A 26176-nucleotide genomic window follows, 5' to 3' on the forward strand; every position below is an offset into this window, starting at 1 on the left:
CTTTGGCTGTATGCTTGGGGTCATTGTCCATCTGTACTGTGAAGCGCCGTCCGATCAACTTTGCAGCATTTGGCTGAATCTGGGCTAAAAGTATATCCCGGAACACTTCAGAATTCATCCGGCTACTCTTGTCTGCTGTTATGTCATCAATAAACACAAGTGACCCAGTGCCATTGAAAGCCATGCATGCCCATGCCATCACGTTGCCTCCACCATGTTTTACAGAGGATGGGGTGTGCCTTGGATCATGTGCCGTTCCCTTTCTTCTCCAAACTTTTTTCTTCCCATCATTCTGGTACAGGTTGATCTTGGTCTCATCTGTCCATAGAATACTTTTCCAGAACTGGGCTGGCTTCTTGAGGTGTTTTTCGGCAAATTTAACTCTGGCCTGTCTATTTTTGGCATTGATGAATGGTTTGCATCTAGATGTGAACCCTTTGTATTTACTTTCATGGAGTCTTCTCTTTACTGTTGACTTAGAGACAGATACACCTACTTCCCTGAGAGTGTTCTGGACTTCAGTTGATATTGTGAACGGGTTCTTCTTCACCAAAGAAAGTATGCGGCGATCATCCACCACCGTTGTCTTCCGTGGACGCCCAGGCCTTTTTGAGTTCCCAAGCTCACCAGTGAATTCCTTTTTTCTCAGAATGTACCCGACTGTTGATTTTGCTACTCCAAGCATGTCTGCTATCTCTCTGATGGATTTTTTCTTTTTTTTCAGCCTCAGGATGTTCTGCTTCACCTCAATTGAGAGTTCCTTTGACCGCATGTTGTCTGGTCACAGCAACAGCTTCCAAATCCAAAACCACACACCTGGAATCAACCCCAGACCTTTTAACTACTTAATTGATTACAGGTTAACGAGGGAGACGCCTTCTGAGTTAATTGCAGCCCTTAGAGTCCATTGTCCAATTACTTTTGGTCCCTTGAAAAAGAGGAGGCTATGCATTACAGAGCTATGATTCCTAAACCCTTTCTCCGATTTGGATGTGGAAACTCATTGCAGCTGGGAGTGTGCACTTTCAGCCCATATTATATATATAATTGTATTTCTGAACATGTTTTTGTAAACAGCTAAAACAACAAAACTTGTGTCACTGTCCAAATATTTCTGGCCCTAACTGTATATAATAAAATCTGTGTAGATTTTCACTGGGTTTCAGCTACAGATCTTCTCACCATCCTGAGCCCTCGCTGCAGCTCAAATCCCTCACCCAACAACCGCTTCTCAGCCCTCTGCCACCATCACTTGTCAGGTGATCTGCCCACTTCTGCATCTTCTGACCGGCAGAGCTCAGTAGCGGTTGTCCGGTGACACCGGAGAGATGTGTGCAGCAGTAAGGGGTCAGTGTGGTCACAGAATCGGCATTGTAAACTGAAATCAGCTGCAGATCTGCAGCTGAAACCCATTCAAAATCCATTGACTCAGTTTTTCATGCAGAAATGCTGCAGATTTTTCCTCTGCAGAAGACAGGTAGCATTTCCACTATGTGTGAACATACTCTAACGGAGTATTCCCATCTCAACAGTGATGGAAATACTCTGCAGACTGTGGCTGAGCGTTAAGCCCCATTTAGACAACAATTATCGCTCAAAAAAATGTCTTTTCAACGATAATCGTGTCATTTTCAGCGCAAGATGATTGCTCAAGATGAGCATCTTGTGTTGTGAGCGGAGGATGCAGAAGACAAGCTGGGTGTCCCTGCTTGTCTTCTGCATACAGCTGTTCCCCACTCTGAGCACCCGGCTGTTATACAGCCAGGCACTCGGAGCGGAGGATGCAGAAGACAAGCGGGTTGTCCCCGCTTGTCTTCTGCATCCAGCAGTTTTCTGCCCGGAGCGCCCGGCTGTTATACAGCCGAGCGCTCCATACGGGGTATGGAGAACAGAGCTGGACCACACCTGTCATCAGGGAGCAGGATACAGCTGAATCCCTGATAAGGTTCATAGTTGTCTTTCAGCATGCTGAAAGACAACGATGAGCGACGGCTTAACAAAAACTGCACGATGTCAGTGCAGTTACAACGATTATTGCTCAAAAGCATTCTTTTGAGCGATAACTGTTGTGTGTAAATGGGCCTTTAGTTACAGCCAAGTATGCCATCTTACACAGATTCTGTAACTCACGGTCACCTCATACACCTGGACTGTTGGGCGGTCCGGCTCAGTTTTGGAGATAGATGCAGGTCCTAAATGTGGGTTTCACCTCTATTGGACTTTTATAGCATACCCTGTGGATATTCCCTAAAAATCTCAGATGGAATAAAGTGCAGAAGGTCTCACAATGAGATCATGTAGTGTAAATACATTACACAATTCACAAAACTAATAATGCTTCTAACATCTTATAATATACATCGGTTCATTGAAGGGAGAAACCCAAGAAATTGTAGATACATAGAAAAATAATTATTTGACAAGATAAACAAATCTGAACAATTGGATTGCTTGTTTAGCTACAGTAAATAATGAACAGACAAGGTTACACTGTTCTCTTGAGGCAGACTACATTATCATGTGATCCGTATATTAAAGCCATCAGGTCAATCCTTGTTACACAATGGAGGGGGGGGGGGGGGGGGGGGGGCTTGGAATTCTCAAACATTTCCAGAGAACAATCTCATTGATGAAGAACTGAACACCCCAGGCAGCTGATGCAGAGCCAGACGGACAAAGGTTGCTCTAACAGCTCAACAATGAGGTTTCTTAATCAGAAACACATGAGATCACCAGAAGCCAAGACATCAGATGTTGGGTTGAATTAAATACATGAACATTGATGAGTTGCGCAATCTAAACCGCAACGTGTTAACACAGGTTTTTGACATAATCCACACACAAAACATAAATGTCCATATACAGTCAAACCTCTAGTTTCATTGTCTTCTAGTTTAGCCGGTTTCCAGTTTCACAGATTTTTCAAGCTAGAATTTCACCTCTAAGTTCACTGGCCGCTTCTAGCTTCATTGACGGCCGCCGGCCCACGTGGCATCGCTGCTGACGCAGTCCATGTGATCTTCTGCTCAGTGTCTCCTCCTCCTGATGCTGAAACGCTACCCACCTTTCTCCAGCGTCGCTGTGGGTGCTAGTAAAACAGTACTGTAGTGTAATGTAAGTGACCATGTTTACCCAGATAACAGAGAGAACGTAGGACAGATAACAGTGATGTCACCTGCAGTCCTATGTAACCACAGAAGATACACAGTGATAATGCCGAGGACAGATAATGATGCCACCTGCAGTTCTAAAGGTTCTTTTACACAGGAGGAATGTCGGGCAAACGATGCCCGACACTCGTCCCCATGTTTGCTCGCTCCCGTGCTCCTGCACGGGAGCTAGCAGAGCTGTCTCGCTCACGGAGCAGCCAGCAGGGGAGTGGGGCAGTGCAGGAGATCTCTCCTCTCGCTCCCCCACTCCCCTCCATTAAGATAACACAGCAACCATTCACTACTGAATGGCCGCTGTTTAAACAGAATGAGCGATAAGCTCATCGCTGATCTTTTATGCAGAGAAATCATCTGCACTGCCCTGCCCCCCTGCTAGCCGCTCAGTGAGCAAGACACCTCTGCTAGCTCCCGTGCTTGCCCGATGTGTATTATAAAGCTGGATGCATCCCGAGGCCTCTTAGACCTCACATACGCCCAACACTGCTGCCAGATAATGTGGCTTTTTGCAATAAGTTTGAGACTATTAATAAATTCTCATTTGATATTATATTGCAGAATGTGGAATTTCTCCAGATTGAGATACAATCATGCAAAGACCGTATTAATACTATTGAGAAACAACTTATAGAAACTTCTTCTCAACAAGAATATGAGTTGTTTTGCAGGAATAAGTCAAAATCTTTGGCCCGGTATAGAGAAGATCTAGAAAAAAACGAAGTCCAAGTGGTTTCGAGTAATGGAGGACTATGGGAGTAATCTGGTCTTTAACTGGCAGAATGCTGGAGTGGCACCCAGGAGTGACTTTAGTACCAGCCCGCATAAACGCAGAAAAGGAGGACACCGAGACAACGGATGATGTTTAGCTTTGCATCATCTAGGTCTAACTCTACTGATGACTCTGCAGTCATGGGAGATTCTAGTGGTTCTTTTTTGGGACAGAGATCCATGCTTAGAGGAAAGAGAAAAGGAGTACCAGATACGGGCAGAGAAGAGGCGGCAGGAAACATAGGCGATCCAGGAAGAAACCACTCTCAAATGGCGACGAGATCCACGATCGGATTTCTGCCACCGATGCACAAATAACGGCAGAAGTAGACCTGGTGGAAAATATTTCGTCAAGAACTCAGTCTGATATAAAGATTAATGTTCTTGCAAAGGGACTTTCTTTTTGCCCTTTCATGACATGGCCTATTTTGGGCTTAAGGACGCAACGATTTTTGGCGGATTTTCTTCTCCATTTTTCAAAAGTCATAACTTTTTTATTTTTCCGTCGATGCGGCCGTATAAGGGCTTAATTTTTGCATGGCGAACTGTAGTTTTTATTGGTGCCACTTTTGGGTACATAGACTATATTGTAAAACTTATTTTTTTTATGATAGCAGGGAGAGAAAACGCATCAATTCTGCCATAGATTTTTTTTTTTACAGCGTTAATCATACAGAATAAATGACAATAAGTTTTTTCTGTGGGTCAGTACGGTTACAGCAATACCAAAATTCTTCCTTTTTTTAGGTTTTTTTCACTTTTCTGCAATGAAAACCCTTTTTTGGAAATTTTTTTTCTAAAATCGCTGCATTCAAAGTCCTGTAACTTTTTTATTTTTTTTATGTACGGAGCTCTATGAGGGCTTATTTTTTGCGAGACAAGCTGTAGTTTTTATTGGTACCATTTTGGGGTACATACGGCTTTTTTTATAACTTACTGCGTTTTTAGGGAGGCAAAAGGCTAAAACACTTTTTTCCGTGCAGTCAAAAGCATGTGCAACTTATTGTACGCGTCGTTACGGACGCGACAATACCAAATATGTGGGGTTTTATTTTTTTTTTACCTTTTTTATGCTTATATGAGAAAGTATTTTAAAAAAGGGTTTTGTAACTTTTTTTTCTTTTCTTTTACACAATTTGAGACCTCTGACTTGCAGCACAGCACTGATGATCACTGTGATAAGGCATGGCAGGGCAACAGGCTGGGCTCTCTGCGATTATATCTCCAAAGATCACGGCAGGGAAGGGGTTAACAGCGGGGGGGGGGGCGCACATCTTTGATGCACCCCCGCTGTTGCAGCGGCAGGCCGGCTATGACTGACAGCCGGCTCCTGCTGCGGGATAGCGCGAGATCATAAGTGATCTCGCGCTATCCCCAGGACGTATGTTTACGCCCTGTTGCGGGAAGTACCCTGCTGCCAGGACATAAACGTACGCCCTGCAGCGAGAAGGAGTTAAAGCATCTAAACTGGTTTGAATTGGACCTTGATTTAAAACGATTGTTTAGAAATTTGAGGCTGAAGAGTTTCTTTTCGGGATGTATGGAAGGGCAGGCTGTCCATGGTGCGCAGTCCAAAGCCCTTGAGGGTTTTTTCTTGGTTGGTGTCGGACTGCAACAAGAGCCAGTTTATACCCCCGTTTCTAGTCCCGCTATTGAAACATATATAGATATGGTGCAGAGAGACATACGGAACCTTAGATCTGATGTATGCAAGAGACAATCGCAATTGGAATATAATCTAACTATTGCTGAGTGTAAAGCTGTTAAACAACTAGCTAATGATCAAATGATTGTTATAAGGCCCGCTGATAAAGTGGGAGCAGTGGTTGTTTTGAATAGCGTATATTATTGTAAGGAAATCATGGGCCAATTGAATGAAGATGTTAATGAACAATTGAATAATAACCCTAGAGCTAGATACCAGGTTGAGCTTAGGACGTTGCTGAATGAGGCTCTGAATGATGGAGTGATTAATGGCGGTCTTTACAAATTCTTGGATGTGGAATGTCCGGTTGTACCGTCACTCTACACACTCCCCAAGATACATAAAGACATCAACAGGCCGCCAGGTAGACCCATAGAGTCTAGCTGTGGTTCTTTCTTCAGCAACTGTGTGCGGTTCTTAGATAAAGTTCTAAGGATATTCTCAGAGGGAGCGGAGTCCTATATTAGGGTCACCGGAGATTTTCTTCGGAAAATCAAGGATTTGGAAATACCAGGGAGATTCCCTCTAGCATCCCTCGATGTGACAGCACTTTATACATCTATTACACATGAGATGGGGCTCAGGGCAGTCGACCATTTTTTAGGAGTGCTCTGACCTGTCTGTGGGTTGCCGTGGATTTGTCCTGTCACTGTTGGGGGAACATCCTCTCAAACAACTACTTTGTTTTTGAGGGGAAGTACTACCGGCAGTGCACAGCCATGAGCTCTAACGTGGCACTGACATATGCCAATGTGTATATGCACAATTTCGAGAATGAATATGTGTATACATCGAGGTATGGCACCAGGTCAGGTGCTGGTATTGTTATATTGATGATATTTTTATCATATGGCTGGGCACTGAATCTGAGCTTATGGCGTTTTTGACATACTTAAATTCTGTTTATGTTGAACTCAAATTTACTTTATCTTGTTCTAATGAATAGATACAATTTCTCGATGTATTAGTAATCGCAGAGGGTAATAAACTTACCACTGATTTGTACACAAAGCGCACTGACAGGAACAGCTTACTTCTATTTGACAGTTTACACCCGAGAAGAATTATAGAGTCACACCCGTGGAGCCACCTGCTCCGTGTGAGGCATATCACCAATGACCGTACGATCGACAAACGCCTAGATGAGGTCAGCAAAGAGTTTTTAGCAAGAGGATACGCAGAGAATTTGTTGGACCGCACTGTCTGTAGGGTTAAGGAGTTGGCACGTGATGATTTTACTTGTTGAGAAAGTTGTGAAAACTAAGGCCAATAGAATCCGTTTACGCTTACATATGGCTATTATAGCCAGAGCATTAGTGGCATTGTGAGAAAACATCGGCCCCTATTATCAAACTGTTGAGGCATTTTTAGAACCCCCTCTGATGGCATATAGGAGAAATCCCAATTTGACGGATAAGCTTGTACATCCTTTTGTGAATCCTGACAGTACATTGGTACAACATACATTAGCACCGACCAAGCATGGGAATTTCCCATGTCTTGGATGTGCGTGCTGTAGTAACATCTTGAAAGGTGGTACTTTTAGCCACCTGTTGACCGGCAGGAGATGCCCTATTAGGGGAAGATATACATGTGCCTCCGCGTACGTAGTGTACCTTATTACATGTCCGTGCGGGTTGGCATATGTTGGTCAAACTAGTAATGAGGTCCGAATGCGGATCACAAATCATAAAAAGCACAGTCAGGACACAGAAGAAGGATCTACTGATACCTAAGCACTTCATGGAAGCTAAACACTCAGTGGCCCAATTGAAGTTTAAAATCATAGACCATGTTCTGGTATTGCCAAGAGGAAGAGATAGGCTCAAAATGCTCCAGAAGAACGAACTGTATTGGATTTTTGAGCTAGACACCATGATGCCGAAGGGGTTGAATATAGAGTACCACTTCATGCCACACCTGTAGATTCTGCTATATAGGTAGGGAACATTGTGATTTCTCTCTTGTTTTGTACAGGTATATACTGTATTTTTAAATATGTTTTTAATTATATATTTGTTTGTTCTTTTAGGTTATGTGGCTCCTGTGCGACTCCATCCTACCTGCATCCTATATGGCGACTGATGAATGTTCTTGATTCCTTATGGTTAGGAGAGGGCTGCTACTTCTATTATTGGAAATCCTTGAATAAGGCGTATAAGTCTGTAGTAAAGATTTATACTTACCTGATTATTGTCTACCTATTGGTGATTGGATCAATATACGATCGCTATGTATGGTTAGGACTTATGTCCACGATCCAATACCTTTTGGTATAGTCATATGTATGAGGATGATCATAAATATATGATTCCCTCTCAAACTCAAAAAGTATATGGCTGCAGTCCATAGATCTAAATGCTGCTGTGACATGGAAGGTTTTTTACCTTTTGACAGCTATGGCGTGCAGAGGAATAATATATATATATTATATATATATATATATATATATACATACATATACATATACACACACACACACACACCTTAGCCCTACGTGGAGTACCAGATGAATGGATAGTAATCGTGTTATTGACATATGCAGACGTTCAATCTAGATGACAGAGGTATGCTGGTCCACGCGTGCGCAATAGAGTGGAGATACTCCCCAGGCTGCGGGACATGGGGACTCCGGTCTGCGCATGCGCGCTTGAGTGGAGACGATCCCCATGCTGTGGGTAATCCTGCAGCATTTGGTAGATCCCGCACATGCGCGGTGTGGTCATGCCGGGTAATGCGGAAGTACTAGAGAGGAAACAGAGGACGCCACATAGCTGCATGTGTGGATCAGGAAATGGAGTCGCACCTGAGGCGCGTCATACCTGCTTTGTGAGTTGATGCGATTGGCTGAGATACTTTGTAATTTTGTATTTAAATGTGAGGTATATGTCATGGAGGGAGGCTTGAGAAAGATCACATGGTGTGATCGAAACGTTGTTGTGCTTGCCTATGAAGGAATAAAGGCTTCTATTATACCTTTTGGCACCCGTGTAGGCTGCTGCAGAATCCCTCTTGTATGTATTGCATCTAGGGAGCAAGGGTTCGGGCTCCCCATGCTGCGGCTTATGCATCTTTTGGCTTCTCTGGTCCCACACGGATAGGGGTCTATTGTGTGCTGCTGGTGACTGTATCTATTGACTCAGAGAATAATGTTATCACATTATTTATTCTGCACGCTGAATGCCGTAAAACTGAAATCCAGAAAACCAATGGCAGTATTTCTTTTTTTTTTCAATCTCCCTACAAATTTTTTTTTACAAAAGTTATGCAATACATTATATACATCCAAAAATGATGCCATTAAAAAATACAACTTGAAATTAAATGATTAGCCCATTTAAAAACCTGCCCTGGTAAGTCTGACAAGTCTGACAGGGTGGTAAGAAATCAGCCACTAAAAAAGTTAAAGGTGTTCTGCCAGAAAAATAAAAAAAAATTATGCTGCTCTTCTCGTCTCTCCGGCAGCCGTCCAATCGCAGGGTAGAAGCTGGCAAAGTTCCAGCTTCCGCCCCTACTTCGACCACTGCCAGATGGCAAGTCTTGCTGCCCAGGTAAGTTGACGACGCGTCACAAGTGACGCGTCTCCCACTGATTAGCCTGTCCGTGTCTTGCCTCTGACGTCCTCGGAGAGTCAACGGCAAGTGCGCATGTGTCACCCCTTCCGGCGCGTTGCGCACTCACCGTCGACTCTCTGGGGACATCAGAGGCAAGACGCGTCCAGGTTGACGAGAGTGCGCAGAAGCCGACCCCTCAGCGCCAGGTAAACAAGTAAGGGAAGAAGTACAAAAGGATTAGGCGAGTTTGCTTCCTTTTTTTTTCCTTTTCACAGGTTAGACTATAAGGATGCAGGGGAGTATAATTTTTTTTATTTTACTGACAGAACCCCTTTAAAGGCATGCTCCATCCCTGCAGTCCATGGCTGCTTCCTTATGTACTTTACAGTCTTTCAGTCTTTGCACACAGGAGGTCAGTTACATTTTTCTCAGTATCTATACATAGAGGTCAGTTATATTATCCTAGTATATGCACACAGAGGTCAGTTAGATTCTCTTTAGTATATTCACATAGAGGAGCATTAGATTGTCCTCAGTATATACATGGAGGGGAGGTAGATTCTCCTCAGCATATAAATCATTTCCCTAAGGCTTTATGGTTTCTGAGAAAAGAACTCCCTCATGTATCACAGATTTTTCACACTCAGAATTAAATATTGATGTTGCGGCCCCTTTACTTTTCCTATTAGGACGTAAAGAACTGTTGTGGCAAATTTCATGTTGGTGCGGTTCAGATGTGTGTTATTAGTTATTTTACAAAGGAAGGGGGGGGGGGGTCACTCACTTTTGCACATAGAACCGAATAATCAAGTTGCGACCCCTTTACTTCTATGTAGGACCTAAAAGATGCTCATGCCAAATTTCACATTTGTACAACATACACACACACATATAATGGTTGTCCATAACATCCCCCCTAGAAGGAGAATCTATCTATGTATAAAGGTGAAAGCTCTCTAACTGACTGACTGGACACTAAGTCTCTAACTTTCCAGTTTCATACAAACATGAAATTTGGCAGGAGTATTCTTTAGGTCCTAAATAGGAGAGTGGGAGGGGTGACACATTCTGCAGAGGGACATTGGTACATGCAGCCTGAGGAGAATCTAACGCTGCTCTATGTGCATACATCTTTTGTTCCTCAGTTTTGCTAAAGTAACCTTGACTTCATAAAATTTTCCATGCAAACACATGAACACCTGTATCAAATTAATGCGGGTGAAGGCGGGTAGATTAGCTCATATAATTCTATATTATATATATGAAAGCCCTCACTGACTGACTGACGACTAATTTTCTAACTTCCCGATATTATACAAAGATGGAATTTGCTACGACCATTCTTTAGGTCCTAAATAGGAAGAGTAGAAGGGTCACAACTCGATTATTCAATGCTAATTGCAAAAGTATGTGCACCCCTATGTAATGTAACTTCCCGGTATTGTACAAGCGTGAAATTTGCTGCAAGCATTCTTTAGGTCCTGGGTGAGAAAAGTGGAAGGGGTGGCACATTCTGCAGAGGGACATCCTTACATGCAGTCTAAGGAGAATCTAACGCTCCTCTGTGTATACATATTTTATTCCTCGGTTTCTCAGAAGTAACTACGACTTCATAAAATTTTCCATGCAGACGACACAAACAGCTGTATCAAATTAACTCGGACAAAGCTGGGTGTAACACACACACACACACACACACACACACACACACTAAACCCTTGAGTAGCATTGCTCTTAAGTAAAGCTGTTTTCAACTAAAGTTGATGTGTCAGGGCAGCGGCGGTCCCTCAAATAAAGTTGCATTCCTCAGATAAGGGCTCCATGAGCCGGTCACTTCTTGCTTCTCCTGCATCAGCACGCGCCTACTTCTCCCCCTCCACTCTCCACAGTGCCGGCTGAACGTTGCTGTGTCTGCCTGCCTCCTGAGACAGTACAGAAGCTGAATCCCCAAAGTGCCGGCTGAATGCTGCCTGCCTCCTGAATCCCTACTGTACTGCAAAATGTAAGTACTGTACAGAGGAGTACAGTAAAGAGACGTTTGCAAATAAATACTGCAGTCCTATGTCAAAGCACAGACAACACAGTGATACATACTGCTAATGATGTCCCTGCAGTCCTAAGTCAAACTACAGATAACACAGTGATACGTACTGGTATAATGATGTCCCTGCAGTCCTTTGTCAAACCACAGATAACAGTGATACAAACGGCTATAATGATGTCCCTGCAATGTTAATCTATTCTTTACAGTTGTTTTATATTCATTCAGTATTGTTATTGTTTTTGGTATTAAAGACCAGAGTTATTCTCTATTAAATGGGGTTTGGTGTGTTTTTTGGACTGTTTAGAACCAATTAATTGGTTTTACATTAATTCCTATGGAAATAATGTCCTCAACTAACATTGATTTCTACTAAAGTCCATTGCTTCCAGACAAATTAATGACGTTAGTTGAGGTTCTACTGTGTGTATACATACATATACACACACACACACACACACACACACACACACACACACACAGTCAGTAACATCCCTCCTCTATAGGTAGTCAGAATCAAATGAAAAACTGTTCGATTGTAAGTAATTACAATATCAGGGCAAAGGGATTGTACACTGTGGAGAACTAATCCCTTGTAGGGAGGCTTTAGCACCCTGTTGTACCGCCTCCAGCTAGGATACAAGACATGATTTGGAGGGGTGGGGGGTGGAAAGGGGATGGAGGTTCTAGTACCCTGTTGTACAGCCTCTAACTCGGATACAAAATGTGATACGGGCAAGAATGGAGGCTCTAGTTTCCTGTTGTACCGCCTCTAGCGTGTATACAAGATGTGATATGGGTGGGCATGGAGGCTCTAGTACCCACAAGATGTGATACGGGCAAGCATGGTGGCTCTAGTGCCATATTGTACCGCCTCAGGCTCTAGTACCCTGTTATATAGCCTCTAGCTTGGTTACAAGCTGTGATACGGGCAGGCATAGAGGCTCTAGTACCCTGTTGTACCAGCTGCAGCTTGGATACAAGATGTGATACGGGCAGGCATGGAGGCTCAAGTACCCTGTTGCACCGCCTGTAGCTTGGATATAAGATGTGATATGGGCGAGCATGGAGGTTCTAGTACTCTGTCGTATCCCCTCTACCTTGGATACAACATGAGATATGGGCAGGAATGGAGGCTCTAATACCCTGTTGTACCACCTCTAGCTTGGATACAAGATGAGTTATGGGCCCGAATGGACGCTCTAATACCCTGTTGTACCACCTCTAGCTTGGATACAAGAGGTGATATGGCTGGCATGAAGGCAAACAGGTACCATATGGTATCCTGCAGCATAACACTCCACATTTGCTGTAGCTGAGCCCCTAGATCGGACAAACTCGTAGGCTGTGGAAGTTGGCGTCCCAGATGGTCTCATGCATGTTCTATTGGCTATATATCTGGTGACCATGCAACCACAGACAAAGTGACAATGTTGTGGAGGCATTCCTGTGACCCTCTTGTGTGTGCGGCCGAGCATTATCCTGCATGTAATAGGCGTTGTGCGTATTTGCAACACAATAAATGGATTTCTTGCGGTTTCTTAAAAGCGCATTAAAAAATGCCAATAGGCAGAAATATGCAAGACATCAGTTTATTTCAGTCGATGAATACACTAATTATTCATGGGCCAAAATACACATGTTGTGTACTGTCAGGCACAGTAGCAATGAGGAACAGAAAGACCGTTTGTGCTGACCAGAGTTCCTGGAGTGGGCGACAATGAGTGCGGGGCATAGAAGCGGCAATGTGGGTAAAATGAGCAGGAAAAAAAAAAAACAAAACACTTTATTAGCCCTGTTTATAAGCTCACTGCAATCTATGAGAAGAAAGATGTGTCTTCCTATAACAATCAGATGATCTTATTGGTCTGAATAGCGCAAGATGACAGATTGGGATATGCAGAAGCCTTTTTTTTGTCCCCCTTTCTTATACAGGAGGACTTGTTGGGTGCAGATGCCTAACAGTCCGTTTCAGCGATGTTCGCTACTGATGATCATTGCTCAAGTGAATGGGGGTGGAGTGAGCTGGGAATCATTCCCACTGCTTCCATTCACAGTAAACAGGCAGTCATTCATAGATGAATGACTTCCTGTTCCACAGGATGATCCTCATGCAGTTTTTATGCATGCAGAAATTGAACGATGAACAAGAAGAATACGAATTGTCATTCGTCTTTCAGTAGGTTTGTACATTTAGACTGATTGACAATTGTTCCAGTTCTCACTGGACCGGCCCAAATAAAAAGACCCCAAGAGTACTTCTCAAACTTTGAGGCACCACAAGTTGATAGTAAGGCTGGATTCACAGGACTGCATTTACGCATGCAAAATTTATACATGCAATATGCAGTGCATAGAACCCATTGATTTAAATGGGTTCATTCACATGCGCTTTTTACTTGCAACATTTCGGTCACGCAAAAAATAAAAGCGCAGCATGTGTGTATTCCAAATGCACATGAAAAGTCCCCATAGAAGTCAATGGGGATGCATAAATGCATGCACAATATGCTAGATGATGCATGAAACACTGCGTAATTGCGCAGGAAAAAGACTACATCTAGAGTTTTTTTTGCGCGTGCAATTGCAACACGCAGTAAATTCCGCTGATGAACACACAAAATAGCAACGTTCATTTCACAAATAATGAAAACAAAAGGTTTGGTACCATGTTAGCCAGTAGAGCAAAATGTGATTGTTCCCAGCAAGAATAACTAAGTAATGGTTGTAGATATGATACCTTTTAATGGCTAACAAAAATACATGATGTTACAGCGAGCTTCCAAACCAACGCAGGGAGAGGCCTGAAGAAGAACCCTGCGTTGGTTCGGAAGCTCGCTGTAACATCATGCATTTTTGTTAGCCATTAAAAGGTATATCTATAAGAATACATGGTTTCTCTTGCTGGGAACAATCACATTTCATTTCACAAAAACGCTTCGCTCATGCGTGCGCAAATACACATATGCTCATGTAAATTTGGCCTAACACTCAATGAGGTAGCATTTTTTATAAAAGTGATAATACTATAGGTTTTTTTCTGGTTGCTTCTTTTGTTTATTAGCATACTGGGATCTTTTTGCAATCGTTTAAGTGTTATACTGGGTTTAGGAGACCAGGGAAAAACTGTTAGTGAAACCCAGAAATGTCAGGCTGTCAGTAAGGGGGTGAAGATTAACATTCCTCCAATTTGCCAGTTTAGGCAAATCCCCGGGCATTTTTTGTTTTGTTATATTGATAGTCAGACAGCCATATATGCCTGCATTACCTCCGTTATGGGTTTTCTTTAGTTCATTCTGTTGCAGCATAGAAAGAGAAGACATTCTGAAGTATCACACACCTTATTAAACCAGCTAGGATCCCTCTTCTTTGCAACAGATAATGTTGTACCGAAACCAGCGAGCATTCCTGCAGTTGCAACTGTACCAAGAAAAATTCCACCTGTAGAACACATAACACTTGGATTAGAATATTAATGTTTAAAGCCCCATTTACACACAACGATTATCGTTTGAATGAATAAATGAACAATTGAACGAATTAACGACTTTTTTGCGTAGAAATGCTGAGCAGTTAAACATACAGATAATCGTGAAATCCTCTCCATTTCCCTCATTATCTAAAGAAAACATTGTATATGTTGTTTGCTCAGGTGGACTTGTGTTTATGTGAGGAACCTCTGGCCAGGAGGTTCCTAATTAGTGTGAAGATAAGCCATTGTCTTCCATCAGCATGAGTAAACAAGTAGTCATTGTGTTTAGCATGGCAAACAATCCACCCCTCCTGAATTTTGAGGGATAATCTTTGCATATAAATGGGCCTTAAGAGGAGGAACTTCAAGGGGAGATTTATTACAATTTGCGCAAAGGAAAATTAGAACAAACCTAATTCCAACTCTCAGAGGACCTTTAACTCCACCCAACCCTGTGAGGTAGATTTAAATCAATGAGTACACAATGCCATGTACTCCCCTTTTCCATAAGAGTCTGGTTATCCTCTAAATTTCAGTTGGATCAGCTTGTTTAGTTCTTATTTGAAAAATAACACAGTTAAAGGGCTACTCTGGCAAAAAACAACATCTTTGGGAACGACATCAGAAAGTCTAATTACACCGACCAGGCCATTGTTTGTTCTCTCTCTCTTTCGGGCTCTTCTATCTGGTCTCCTAGCAAATTATGAACAATGCTGCCGCCAATATGCAATGTTAATTGCGTATGGACTGCGGGTTGCACAAATCTGTAGACATCAATGGAGCCCATCTGCGCGGAGCGTGCTGCAATTTTTCTTCTGCTTGCGGAATCTGGAATTCGTACCTGCAGGTGTGAGGGAAACATCGCAACACATGCATTTCAATGCCCATAGCGATCGCGGAATCCGCAGTTCAAATCCGGTCATGTGAGACCAGCCTTAGCTATAGGCTGTACCATTTCTGTCTGCTAGGGACAGTTTAAAGGGAATCTAGGGGAGATTTATTACAATTTGCGCAAAGGAAAATTAGAACAAACCTAATTCCAACTCTCAGAGGACCTTTAACTCCACCCAACCCTGTGAGGTAGATTTAAATCAATGAGTACACAATGCCATGTACTCCCCTTTTCCATAAGAGTCTGGTTATCCTCTAAATTTCAGTTGGATCAGCTTGTTTAGTTCTTATTTGAAAAATAACACAGTTAAAGGGCTACTCTGGCAAAAAACAACATCTTTGGGAACGACATCAGAAAGTCTAATTACACCGACCAGGCCATTGTTTGTTCTCTCTCTCTTTCGGGCTCTTCTATCTGGTCTCCTAGCAAATTATGAACAATGCTGCCGCCAATATGCAATGTTAATTGCGTATGGACTGCGGGTTGCACAAATCTGTAGACATCAATGGAGCCCATCTGCGCGGAGCGTGCTGCAATTTTTCTTCTGCTTGCGGAATCTGGAATTCGTACCTGCAGGTGTGAGGGAAACATCGCAACACATGCATTTCAATGCCCATAGCGATCGCGGAATCCGCAGTTCAAATCCGGTCATGTGAGACCAGCCTTAGCTATAGGCTGTACCATTTCTGTCTGCTAGGGACAGTTTAAAGGGAATCTAAGAGAATTTTATTAACATAAAATTAAAATCATACAATTCTGATCTTAATGATAATTTGGTTTTACATTCCTGAGGAAGGGGAATTGTTTGGTTTATCCCAGAAATGCGATGAGTCTGCTCCCTTTATTACTTTCAATAATGTAGAGATGACGACATTCCCTTTTCACCCTCAATATCGAAATATTGGATGCATGAGATATGTTGTCATGTGCAATGCAAAATTGCTGACCTATGCGGTGATATGCCAGCTTACACAGCGGTAAAACACTGCGTTATACAGCACGCTCGTGTGAGCCCGGCGTCAGTCAAGAGCCTATATAGTGTCTTAAGGACCAAATGATTCTCATCATTGCATTGCAAGAGCCATAACTCGCTGACAGTCGTATGAGAGTGCCTTCACACTTGCGAGAAAATTGTGCATTTTTGAGTGATGTGAGAGCAAGTGAAAAAGTAGAATTATGAAACCCATGCGTTTCAATGGTTTCATTCACTCATGCGATGTTTTCACTCATGCGATGTTGGGGGGGGGGGGGGGGGGAGATTGCGGCATGTCCTGTCTTTCCGTTTTTTTACTCTCCCATGTTTCCCTATGGAGCATCCTTTTTAACGCATCGCAAGGCACAAACTTGCAATTTTCATGTGATGCGATGCATTTTTAACATTAGGAAGTCCTACTGACTATTGTGCAGGGGGGGGCAATCGATGCACTTTTGTGTGAAAAAAAATGCATAGGGGAAAAAAAAAAAAAAAAAAAAAAAAAAAAAAAAAAAAAAAATCACAGGTGGCAGCGATGTTTTTGTGAGAAAAAGCAGCGCTGACATTTAAAAATCACGGGGAACGAGTTGCGATTTTTTTTGCAGCAATATCACGATCACAAGTGTGAAGAAACCCTGAGGGTTGTTGTTTTTTGGGGACTGGTTGTATATTTTACTGGCTGCACTTTGGAGTACATTTAATGTGTTGTAGAATCTTTATTACATTTTTGGGGGCTGATGAGAAAAACATCCAGAAATTCCACCTTTTGTTTTTGGGTTTTCTTTTTACAGTGTTCACCTTTACAGGAAAAATTAACCTTACTTATCTGATCCGCACCACAAAGGTTTATAGAAGTTTTTAACTACTTTTGCAGAATAAAAATACATTTACGAAAAACTCCTAACTGTTCTGGCTCTAAGGCTCATGTCCACGGGGAACTTTGGGCCCGCACAGATTCTCCATACAGAATCCCGCAGCGGGTCCCTCCTTTCCCACAGACATTAGGCCAGAAAATCTATTATACTTACCTCTCCGACGCTGCGGATCTTCCCTCCGTCGCGGTCGGATCTTCTTTCTCCGGCTCCAGCGGATGTGCTCAGCACGCCAGCAGCTTGCCGCGCGCATGCACCGTGCACATTTTTTTTTTTTAAACTCCTGCTTTCCCGCGTACAGCACAAATACAGCTGCAGGTGTGCCGTGGGACCGGACAGCTTCCATAAGCTTCAATGGAAGCAGCCGGAGAACCGCACAAATTGGAGCATGATGCGGGTGCTTTCCCACACATGTGATCCGCGCGCCAGGGAAAAATGATATCTGCAGGTATTTAATTACCTGCAGCTGTCCAATGATTCCCTATGGGCGCCGATCACGCGTGCGGGAGACCTTCGCGGATTTAATAATTCCGTTTTGACTATGGACATTGGGCCTTAGAAGGCAGCCATGCATTGTTACGGAGTTCGGGGAGGGCTTGAAGAGTTGTAGTTTTTACTATTAGGCTGGGTTCACACACGGCGGATTCCCGTCGGAAATCTTGTGGTTTGGCCGCAGCAAAAACCTCGAGATTTCCGCCGGGAGAACCACCGCGGTATAAGCCGCAGCGGCTTTGAAGCGGTCCGGCCGCATGCTTTTCCGTTGCGGCCGGCTCTCCCATAGAGGAGAGCGCGGCCGTAACATAAATAAACAAAAAAACGACTGTAAACAGACATGCTCAATCTTTTGGGACCGCGGCTGCGGCGGCCGCAGACACGGTTTCAACCGGATTTATCGCAGCGGATTAGCCGTCCCGTGTGGACGAGGTTTCTGAGAAACCTCGTCCACATGGCTGGCTAACCCCGAGATTAGCGGCCGCGGGCGGTTTTGCCGCGGGCGGTTTTGCCGCGGGCGGATCTGCTGCGGCAGAACCGCAGCAAATCCACCCTGTGTGAATCCAGCCTTAGCATTCTGAAGTACATGTACATGTTAAGGATGCAGGATACAGATTGCAGTCCTAAGCTCTCGCTCACGACCTGAAGGTTGCAGGTACAATCCCTGCATGGTTGAGGTAGCCGGCTCAAGATCAACTCAGCCTTCCATCCTTCCGAGGTCGGTAAAATGGGGCATAATAAATAAAGTACCTGAAAGCGCTGCGGAATAAGTTGGCGCTATACAAATAACAAGGCCCTTTTACTCAGGACGACAGCCTATCTAAGGTCGTCAGCGCTCGTGTAGTGTGTTCAGGCTGTCAGCATTCACCGCTGGATTGCGGGCTTCCTGCTAAGCGCTGCTCCCTTCTATGTGAAGCGCTGCGCGGGGAACATTTACACTGAACCACAAGCCCGCCATCCAGCTAGGTTTTTAAGCTGTTGAAAAGCCAATAAGGACTGGTGAATGAACAACAAGCGCATTGGGCTTTTTTGCATTCACGCTGCACGATTATTGCTCGAATCTGTTCGTTTGAATGAATTTAGAGCGCTAATCGTCTCGTAGGCTTCCCTCACACAGGGCGTTTGCAAAACGCTGCCCATTCATTTCAATGGGAGACTCAGCTGAAAACGCCCAAAGATAGTACAGGCAGCGCTTTCAAAACGCAGCGCTTTTCAAAGCAGCGTTTTCAGCCCTGTGTGAGCAGCTCCATTGAAATGAATGGGAGCCTTGTACAGCGTTTAGCACAGGGCTGAAAACGCTGCTGAAAATGCCCTGTGTGAGGTGGCCCTCAAGGCGGGTACACATCTGAGCCAGAACCTTCGGCAGGAGGATCCGCCACAAATCCTGCTGAAACCGCAGCGCTTTTTCTTCCGTCCAGAAGCAGGTGGACCCCATTATAGAGAATGAACCCCGGCGCTGAACTACTTGCACGTAGTGTGTCCATAACCGCTCTGCCAGCCATGGGGCTCCCCTCACACACAGAGCTGGAGCCGCCCGTTATCACTACAGCACACCGGCCTGCCTCCCCTCACACACCGCCGCCACTTCACCGGGACGGAGCACCTTTAGCGAGCAGCAGCTTGTCCTCCCGGGTCGCCTCTTCGGTGTGGGGCCCGAGGGCCGGCGCTCTCCCTCCGCCATTATCTTCCGAGCGGCGCATTGCTCTCTGCACGCCTCCGTCTCCCGCCCTTTTCCGGACTACAGCCCGCCCTCCAAGCTGCGGCACGGCGGAGTGAGGCGGTCACACCGGGGCCGGAGGTGTAGGGCAGCGGGTGTGCAGCGCACTGGGGCCCCCGGGGCCCGTCCTGGTGTGGTCCGGGGAGGAGGGCTTCCTGTGGATGTACCCAGCGCCTCAGGTGTAGTGCTCTGGGCGCTGTTTTTGACCCTCACGTTGCACGGAAGAGTCTGCAGGATGCAGCGCAGATTTGGGCAATTAGTGTGAATTTAGTTGCGTTTTAACTGTGGAACGTCTTGCGGAACTTATTATGTTCCCCCCCCCCCCGCAGACTTTAATTGGAGAATTCCATCTCCAGTGTGTTAGAAATCCGCAATGACAATTCCGCGCGGCGTCCGTAGTACCGCCACAGAAAGCGTTTACGCTGCGGAATCTGTTTTGAAGTAAAGACGTGCCGCAGTCAGGCCCCATAGTGATAACGTGTCGCAGAAATGTCCACGCAGACTGACCACCCCGTGTGAAAGCTGCCTTATAAATGCATGTAAAAAGGCCAGTAATGTTCTCAGGGGTGATCCGCATGAACGGGGTTACACGGCGGAGTCAGTGACAGTCCGTAGCTTCCATTGATCCATTCACACTAGTAGTTTTTATTGGCTATAATGCAGCAGGTTCTATTATAGTGCATATTACATACAGCCTCTTGTGCTCTACTGGTTCCGTAATACAAGCTGTACATACACAATACATTACATGTGCGACATTTAATACGCAATGGCGTTGAGAGACAGAACTGAAATTAAAAAAAAACAGTCACATGAACGCGAGCGTGCGATACGTTGGCATGCACAGTTGTGGCCGTATGCAGCGATAGCCGCTCACACAGCTGTAAATCGCTGCGCAATACATGCAGCGGTTTACGCTTATGGCTGTGAGAGAATTTTTTTTTTTTTATGTATGCACACATTTTTTTTTTACTTGGTATTTTTTTTTTTTTATAGCAAAGCCTACGGCCGCAGAAATGGTGAACTGAAAGCGATACTTTGATTGCAAAACCTCCATTGATCCAAAAACGTCAAGTGTGAAAAAAGGCCATAAAAACACCTACAGCTGCAAATAACATATCGAAAAATGCTGTGTAGAGCCGCGTATCGCCGCCATTTTCATGCAGTCTGACTTTTTTTTTTTTTTTTTTTCTATTTCCCGCTTTGTCGCTTAGCGACATTGCGTATTAACACCGCACATAAACAATGTAATTGCGTGTGTTCAGCGTTTATTACATGCACATAGAGAAGAAGACCCTATCACGCATAATATGCGGTGAAATAGGACATGCGTTCTTAACACGCATATTATACACAATGTATATACACATGGGTGAATGCATTGACTCAATTCAACGTGTATTATGCGCACAAACATTAGGCGCAAATTACGGTATTAAATTATGTTTGTGTGAGCCTGCCCTAAGACAAAGCCCCCGTGAGCTGTATACTAGCGCTGATGTATCAGGATATGTAATAAGGCACACATCGCTCTCCCGCCGCACGTACCTCTCGCCTCAGATTTCATATTTTGTGGTTTATAGAACTTAAGGTCCTTTTACACGGGACAATTATCGTTCAGATTGTCGTGCTCCTGTAGGGCTATGAACCCTAGTCGTCCCATGTAAACGCATTCAGCAACTGGAGGAAAATTGTTCAGGTTCTGCATGCCAATGACGCACCACTAAGTGTAAACAGCAGCTGATCACTTCTGAAGGCCTGTCTGCTTACTGTGATGGAGGCGGCGGGGGAGAACACTCTCTCAGTTCTATGGATGCAGAAGCTGAGCGTCAAACAAGAAGACAAATTCTCTTTGGTCGTTCGGACAGGGCAGCATCTATACAGAACAATCTTTCAGATTCCCGCTGAATACAGACAACATATTACCCCGTGTAAAAGGGTCCTTACAGTTTGTTCCTCGCAGAGCGGACGCGAGTACTGTGAGGCAAAAATCTGATGTGTTCGTAAGATGCGCGCTCTCCCCGCCACCTGTTGCTGACGAACAGCATTCTCCATATGTTTGTTCTGCAGATATATAAGTGTAGATTCTGGGAAAAGCCCCTTTAACACTGAAAGCAACAGGACGTAAGTTTATGTCCTAGCTGAGGGGGGGTACTTAACACGACAAGACGTAAACGTATGTCTTGTGGATGGCATGGGATCAGAAGCTGAGCCCAGGCAGTCCCACAGCTGGAACCTCCTGTCACCGATAGTCGGTCTCCCACTGCAACAGTGGGATAGATGAGAATAGCTATCTCCGCTGTAAACACCCTACATTCTACGATCTATGTAGACTGCAGCATGTAAAGGGTTCACAGAGAGCCCACGCTCCCTCTGTGCCATGGCAACAGGACGCCAGATCACTACTGTAAGCAATAATGCATTGACGGACTCCTGTACTGCAGTGCCTTATTATAGCTGGTTCAAGTCCCCTACAGGGACATAAAAAATAAAATAAAAGTAGTATTAAAAAAAAAATCTGAAAAATAACAAAAACCCTTTTTTTGTGCAATTTTGCCTATTTGTGTGTGTGTGTGTGTGTGTACATATATATATATATATATATATATATATATATATATATATATATATATACACTACCGTTCAAAAGTTTGGGGTCACATTGAAATGTCCTTATTTGTGAAGGAAAAACACTGTACTTTTCAATGAAGATAACTTTAAACTAGTCCTAACTTTAAACAAATGCACTCTATACATTGCTAATGTGGTAAATGACTATTCTAGCTGCAAATGTCTGTTTTTTTGTGCAATATCTACAAAGGTGAATAGAGGCCCATTTCCAGCAACTATCACTCCAGTGTTCTAATGGTACAATGTGTTTGCTCATTGGCTCAGAAGGCTAATTGATGATTAGAAAACCCTTGTGCAATCATGTTCACACATCTGAAAACAGTCTAGCTCGTTACAGAAGCTACAAAACTGACCTTCCTGTGAGCAGATTGAGTTTCTGGAGCATCACATTTGTGGGGTCAATTAAACACTCAAAATGGCCAGAAAAAGAGAACTTTCATCTGAAACTCGACAATCTATTCTTGTTCTTAGAAATGAAGGCTATTCCATGCGAGAAATTGCTAAGAAATTGAAGATTTCCTACAACGGTGTGTACTACTCCCTTCAGAGGACAGCACAAACAGGCTCAAACCAGAGTAGAAAAAGAAGTGGGAGGCCGCGTTGCACAACTAAGCAAGAAGATAAGCACATTAGAGTCTCTAGTTTGAGAAACAGACGCCTCACAGGTACCCAACTGGCATCTTCATTAAATAGTACCCGCAAAACACCAGTGTCAACATCTACAGTGAAGAGGCGGCTGCGGGATTTTGGGCTTCAGGGCAGAGTGGCAAAGAAAAAGCCATATCTGAGACTGGCCAATAAAAGAAAAAGATTAAGATGGGCAAAAGAACACAGACATTGGACAGAGGAAGACTGGAAAAAAGTGTTGTGGACGGATGAATCCAAGTTTGAGGTGTTTGGATCACAAAGAAGAACGTTTGTGAGACGCAGAACAAATGAAAAGATGCTGGAAGAATGCCTGACGCCATCTGTTAAGCATGGTGGAGGTAATGTGATGGTCTGGGGTTGCTTTGGTGCTGGTAAGGTGGGAGATTTGTACAGGGTAAAAGGGATTCTGAATAAGGAAGGCTATCACTCCATTTTGCAACGCCATGCCATACCCAGTGGACAGCACTTGATTGGAACCAATTTCATCCTACAACAGGACAATGACCCTAAACACACCTCCAAATTGTGCAAGAACTATTTACAGCAGAAGCAGGCAGCTGGTATTCTATCGGTAATGGAGTGGCCAGCGCAGTCACCAGATCTGAACCCCATTGAGCTGTTGTGGGAGCAGCTTGACCGTATGGTACGCCAGAAGTGCCCATCCAACCAATCCAACTTGTGGGAGATGCTTCTAGAAGCGTGGGGTGCAATTTCTCAAGCTTACCTCAACAAATTAACAGCTAGAATGTCAAAGGTGTGCAATGCTGTAATTGCTGCAAAAGGAGGATTCTTTGACGAAAGCAAAGTTTGATGTAAAAACAATGTTATTTCAAATACAAATCATTATTTCTAACCTTGTCAATGTCTTGACTCTATTTTCTATTCATTTCACAACGCATGGTGGTGAATAAGTGTGACTTTTCATGGAAAACACAAAATTGTTTGGGTGACCCCAAACTTTTGAACGGTAGTGTATATATGTATGTGTGTGTGTATATATATATATATATATATATATATATATATATATATATATATATATATATATATATATATAAACTTGGTATCATCCTATCCGTAACAAGTTGTACAATAAATTGAACATACCATTTATACTACATGGCAAAATCTGTAAAAGAAAAAAAAGACAACTAAAAGACAGGCAAATGTACCCCAAAATGATACCAATAAAAACTACAGTTCACACAAAAAACAAGCCCTTACAGAGCTCCGACCATGGAAAATAACTTTCAAATGGTACGATTTTTGAATGCTGTCTGCTTTATATTAGTGTGTTTCTGTGCTTTTTAACACACCTCATCACGAATTGCAATGATGGGGTGCGTTAAAAAGCGCTGTAGAACATGTTTGAAAATGCTGTTTGTAAACACTTTAAGATGCCGTGTTTTAACAGACAACTGTGTGAGCGCAGCTTTAGGGGCAAAATAGGCCATCTTCTTAAGGGAATAAAGGTGTTTTTACGCAGGTGTAATTAGCCTGCAAGACGTACCAAATGCCGCAAAAAAAATCCGTAGCTACATGCAGAATTTTGATGCAGAATTGAAAATAGCTTAAATCTGCCTTCAATTCATCATGTCTGTGTCTTGTGCATCCTGGTGGAATAATTCAACTTGTGTGAAAATATCTTAAAGGGGTTTTCCAGGAAAATGCTGATCAGCTACCCACTATTGGCACCACAATACGCATGTGTCGGAGCAGCTTCCGCTCCAACCCTTGTGTATAGTGCAGTTGATAGCAGGTACCGATCAGCTTGGGGTCCTGAGGTTCCACCACAACGCACCACAAGACAAAGAGCTCCTGAATTGCCAGAGATTTGAGACATTTTTAATTCTGCATCAAAATTTCCACACGTAGCTGCGATTTTGATGCAGAATTTATTGCATCTTTTGGTACAACTTACAGGCTAATTCCGCCTGTCTATCGAACTACTAACGACCACTTGTCCATTATATGTATGTGTGTGGTTGCTTCTCATGCTCCGCTCCTGGTGACGTCATCACAGGTCCTACAACGTATAAAAAATAGAGCCTGACCGACAGAAGAACAACAAAGTTAGGACTCTTGGGAGGGGAGGACAAAAATAACAAAATGAGAATACAACTAAGCCGCTATTATCTAAGACCCAACTCAGCGGTCTTGACACTGACCTACTGCCACCACAGAGATCCGGTAGGCTGAAGGACCTGCGGTGATGTCACTGCTGGGGAGGAGCCATTGTGCAGTTTGGTAGAAAGTACTGTATACTGGATAGGCTGACAGCAGCCACCAGGATGTGTGATGACATCACTGTTATGTGATCACCTGTGTGGGTGGAGGCAGGGATCACATGACCAGGGGCTGATCACTATATACATGAGTGCGAAGCTGGTGATGTTTGGAAATCAGCATGGATGTACCACAGCTGTGTGAATCAGGATGCATGTAGGAGAGCTGTGTGTGAATCAGGATGCATGTAGCAGAGCTGTGTGTGTAATGTGAAGGAATGAGGATGGATGTAGTGCAGCTGTGTGTGTAATGTGCAGTGTGTGTAATAAAGGCTAGACCAAGGTCAGAGATTATTTAGTGAATCCTGCACTGAGCAGGGGTTGGACCAGATGACCCTGGAGGTCCCTTCTAACTCTACCATTCTATGATTCTAATGTATGGGGTCAGGATGGATGTAGTACAGCTGTGTGTGTAATGGTTGGGAATCAAGAACTACAGAACTGCAAATGATACTTGCAGATAGACATAAACCAATGACTAACAAACGCTCAAGACACTAATAACCAGATGGAATAGATATGGTACGATGTAATAGCTCGTGAATTGGCCAAGACACTTAAGCTACCTTTAAAGGTCCTCACTGTCTTGCAAGTCCCTACTCTAACGCGACAACTTCCTTATGAAACCTGCCTGAATCCAAGGCGATCATCCCAAAAGAACGATGGAACAATAATTCTACGGCACCACCAATTGGATGGCAGCATTCTTGCTATGCAACAATGATTGGGAATTGAAAATCAAGCCAGAATCTATACACAGACAGCTGTTTCACGGTGTTTGTTCCTCGTCAGTGTGCAGTAGGATTCTGGCTTGGCTAGTGATAGGTCTATGACGTGGGTCGAGAGAGGTATCACTCCTTAAGGAGAGTACCTAGAAGGTGAGTGAGGAGATTTATAAGGCATTCATGCTCCTCTGGGAAATATATGCAAATAAGGAAGATAGAACAATACCTCTGCAG

General features: G+C 43.8%; 1 protein-coding gene across 5 annotated transcripts in view; it reads right to left on the reverse strand.

Moving 5' to 3' along the window:
- Nucleotides 1–19733, reverse strand: part of TMEM242 (transmembrane protein 242) — a 131412-nt gene extending 111679 nt beyond the window's left edge. For 2 of the 5 annotated variants that reach the window (XM_066596083.1, XM_066596085.1), the window contains exons 1-2: nt 19540–19689; nt 14576–14676 (exon numbers count right to left, since the gene is read on the reverse strand). In XM_066596083.1, the coding sequence (XP_066452180.1) occupies nt 14576–14676; nt 19540–19636 (198 nt within the window). In that variant the 5' untranslated portion in view covers nt 19637–19689. Of the gene's footprint in view, nt 1–14575; nt 14677–19539 lie in introns of all 5 variants that reach the window. The other 3 variants (XR_010791202.1, XM_066596084.1, XM_066596082.1) reach the window with 3 other exon arrangements.
- Between the last annotated feature and the right edge of the window lie 6443 nt (nt 19734–26176).

Source organism: Eleutherodactylus coqui, chromosome 3 (genome assembly GCF_035609145.1).
Source record: "Eleutherodactylus coqui strain aEleCoq1 chromosome 3, aEleCoq1.hap1, whole genome shotgun sequence".
Taxonomy (NCBI): Eukaryota; Metazoa; Chordata; class Amphibia; order Anura; family Eleutherodactylidae; genus Eleutherodactylus; species Eleutherodactylus coqui.